General features: G+C 48.6%; 1 protein-coding gene across 1 annotated transcript in view; it reads left to right on the forward strand.

The window, feature by feature from the left end:
- LOC103773777 (histone H2A.Z) overlaps positions 1 to 1,396 on the forward strand; it is a gene marked incomplete at its 5' end in the record, with an annotated part of 1,727 nt that extends 331 nt beyond the window's left edge. The window contains 3 exons of the mRNA XM_008941154.1: positions 171 to 284; positions 726 to 855; positions 1,003 to 1,396. Of these exons, the coding sequence (XP_008939402.1) occupies positions 171 to 284; positions 726 to 855; positions 1,003 to 1,064 (306 nt within the window). The remainder of the gene's footprint in view (positions 1 to 170; positions 285 to 725; positions 856 to 1,002) is intronic.
- Positions 1,397 to 2,331: the final 935 nt, after the last annotated feature.

Below are 2,331 nucleotides of genomic sequence, written 5' to 3' on the forward strand. Positions count from 1 at the left end.
GAAGTTGCTGATGTGAACTTGGCATGCAGTGCCCTTAGCTGAATTTTCTCAAGTGTTAAAATGTAGTTTGCACTAATGCCACAGGGATACTGTTGCCCAGCATATGGTTCAGAGTAGCAGCTTTCTATCTCTGTCCTCTCACCCTATTTGTACTTCTGTTTGCTTTCCAGTTCCCTGTTGGCCGCATCCATAGGCACCTGAAGTCTAGGACTACTAGCCATGGGCGTGTAGGAGCCACAGCTGCTGTGTATAGTGCTGCAATCCTGGAGTACTTGACAGCTGAGGTAAAGCTCTTATAAGGGGTGCAAGCAAGTCAATCGACTCCAAAATGGTGTAATGTCCAGAGCCTGCTGCATTTTGCTAGTTTGGAGTGTGCTGTGAAGTCCTCACTTGCTTTGAGCCAGTTCTGAGTGCATGCATCATTGGGAGACACAGAGATACGCGTGGGACTTCTTGTTCTGCATTTTGTGCAGATCAAATCCCTGTGACTTACAGGAAAGGTGGAAGTGTGAAGTGTTTTATAAACTGTGCCAGTACAGCATGTCACATCTGCTGTAAAACACTAGCTAAAATGCAGAGCTCTAAAGGAGGAATCCTGCCAAAAGAGGCATTGATTGCTCCGTTGGTGTCGCTAATAGTGTATTTAGCATAACGAATAAAATAGGTAAGGCCATGCTGTTAGTCTCGCGTGATTTCTGTGGCTCAGTTTGAAATGGTCTCCTCAGGTTCTTGAGCTGGCAGGAAATGCATCCAAAGACTTGAAGGTGAAACGTATCACTCCCCGTCACTTGCAGCTTGCAATTAGAGGAGATGAAGAATTGGATTCTCTCATTAAGGCAACGATTGCTGGTGGCGGTACGTAGATTGCACTGTTTGTGACTGGTTGGGTGGCAGGGACTCCAGCAGACCAGCAGTTGCTTAATGCTGTCATTTTATTTGAAGTGCAAAGCTGAGGAAAACTATTAAAGATAAATAACACGGTCTTGTTCTTGCTTTCCTTAGGCGTAATACCGCACATCCACAAGTCTCTCATTGGGAAGAAAGGGCAACAGAAAACTGTCTAAAGGATACCAGGATCCCTTGTTATCTCAGGACTTAAAGTACTTAATTTTGTCCAGTGTTGGTGATTCCAGTGGACTGTATCTGTGAAACACGATTTTGCCTTTTGTAACTTTGAGAACTTAAAGCTCCCTTGAGCTTTCTGACAAACCAAATTTCTGCATTGAAGTCTTAACCGTATTTAAGTGTTACCATGGCTTCAAAGAAGCTATCGTATTTGTAGTGGGTTTTGATTGAGCTGAGTGTTTTTAGATTGGTTTAAGTAAAGGAAATGTTTGGTTTTGTACAGACTTTTCATCTACTAGAGTGGAAATAATAAATGTTCTATCAAGACTGATGGTTTCTTGTCCACTAACTGAAAAATACCTGGTCTCAGCCTGGCAGCTCTGGAGTTGTTCCAAGGGCATGCAGCCCTGGCGGGGTGCCCAGTCCTACAGTGCTGCGCTTGGCGAGTGCCAGCGGGTGAGGCAGGCAAGGGCTGCTGGCAGAGCCCAGGCTGTGGTGCGGCGGCTGCCTGCCGTGGGCAGGTGCACGGGGGCTGGACCTCCTGCGCTGGCCTTGGCTGGTGTCGGCCCTCACAGAGGGAAGGGAGACGTGGTGGAGGAGGAAGGTGAGCTGAAAGGGTGTTGAAAATTCACAGCCTCAGCTGATTCTGTGGTACAGCCTGACTCCCCTCACTCTTGTAAGACGCCAGGGAGAGACATCCATAAAAGCTGTATTGCAGCTGCCTCGGCTGTGTGTGGAGCCTCACTGCGTGTGAACCCCAAGGAAGGCTAAAACCTGCAGCAGTTAGTTCTGTCCTGGTGTGGCTCTTGGAGTCTGCAGGGACCTGATGTGGGGAGCACCAGCTTTGTCAGCCTGCACCCTTCTAGCAGCAAGGGGCCAAACTGTGCAGCTAGACTTTAAGGAGGGTTAAAGTTACCGTTTTCACTTTTGCCATACAAGAGCATCCTCCCAAGCAGCAGACTAAAGGGGGTTGTGGTCCCATCTCCCATAGCTCTGCTTCTCCGGGTCTCCACAAGCACGCTTTTTAGAGGTGGCTGGGGGGAAACAATTTTGGTGAGGTGAAAGGTGCTGCTGGGGCTGGGGGCTGCAAGCTCTGTGCCTTTTAGACCTGCTCCTCAGCAGCGAAATACTCTAAATAACGGTAGTTCTGCATGGGACAGGTAATCCTGTATCTCTAACCTCTCTCGGGCAATATCTGCTGTAGCTGGAAGGTGCTGACCTAGATTGCAGGTGCTGCTGAGACCGGTGGTAACGGCACTCGTCCCC

Source organism: Merops nubicus, unplaced genomic scaffold (genome assembly GCF_000691845.1).
Source record: "Merops nubicus isolate BGI_N331 unplaced genomic scaffold, ASM69184v1 scaffold50355, whole genome shotgun sequence".
NCBI lineage: Eukaryota > Metazoa > Chordata > Aves > Coraciiformes > Meropidae > Merops > Merops nubicus.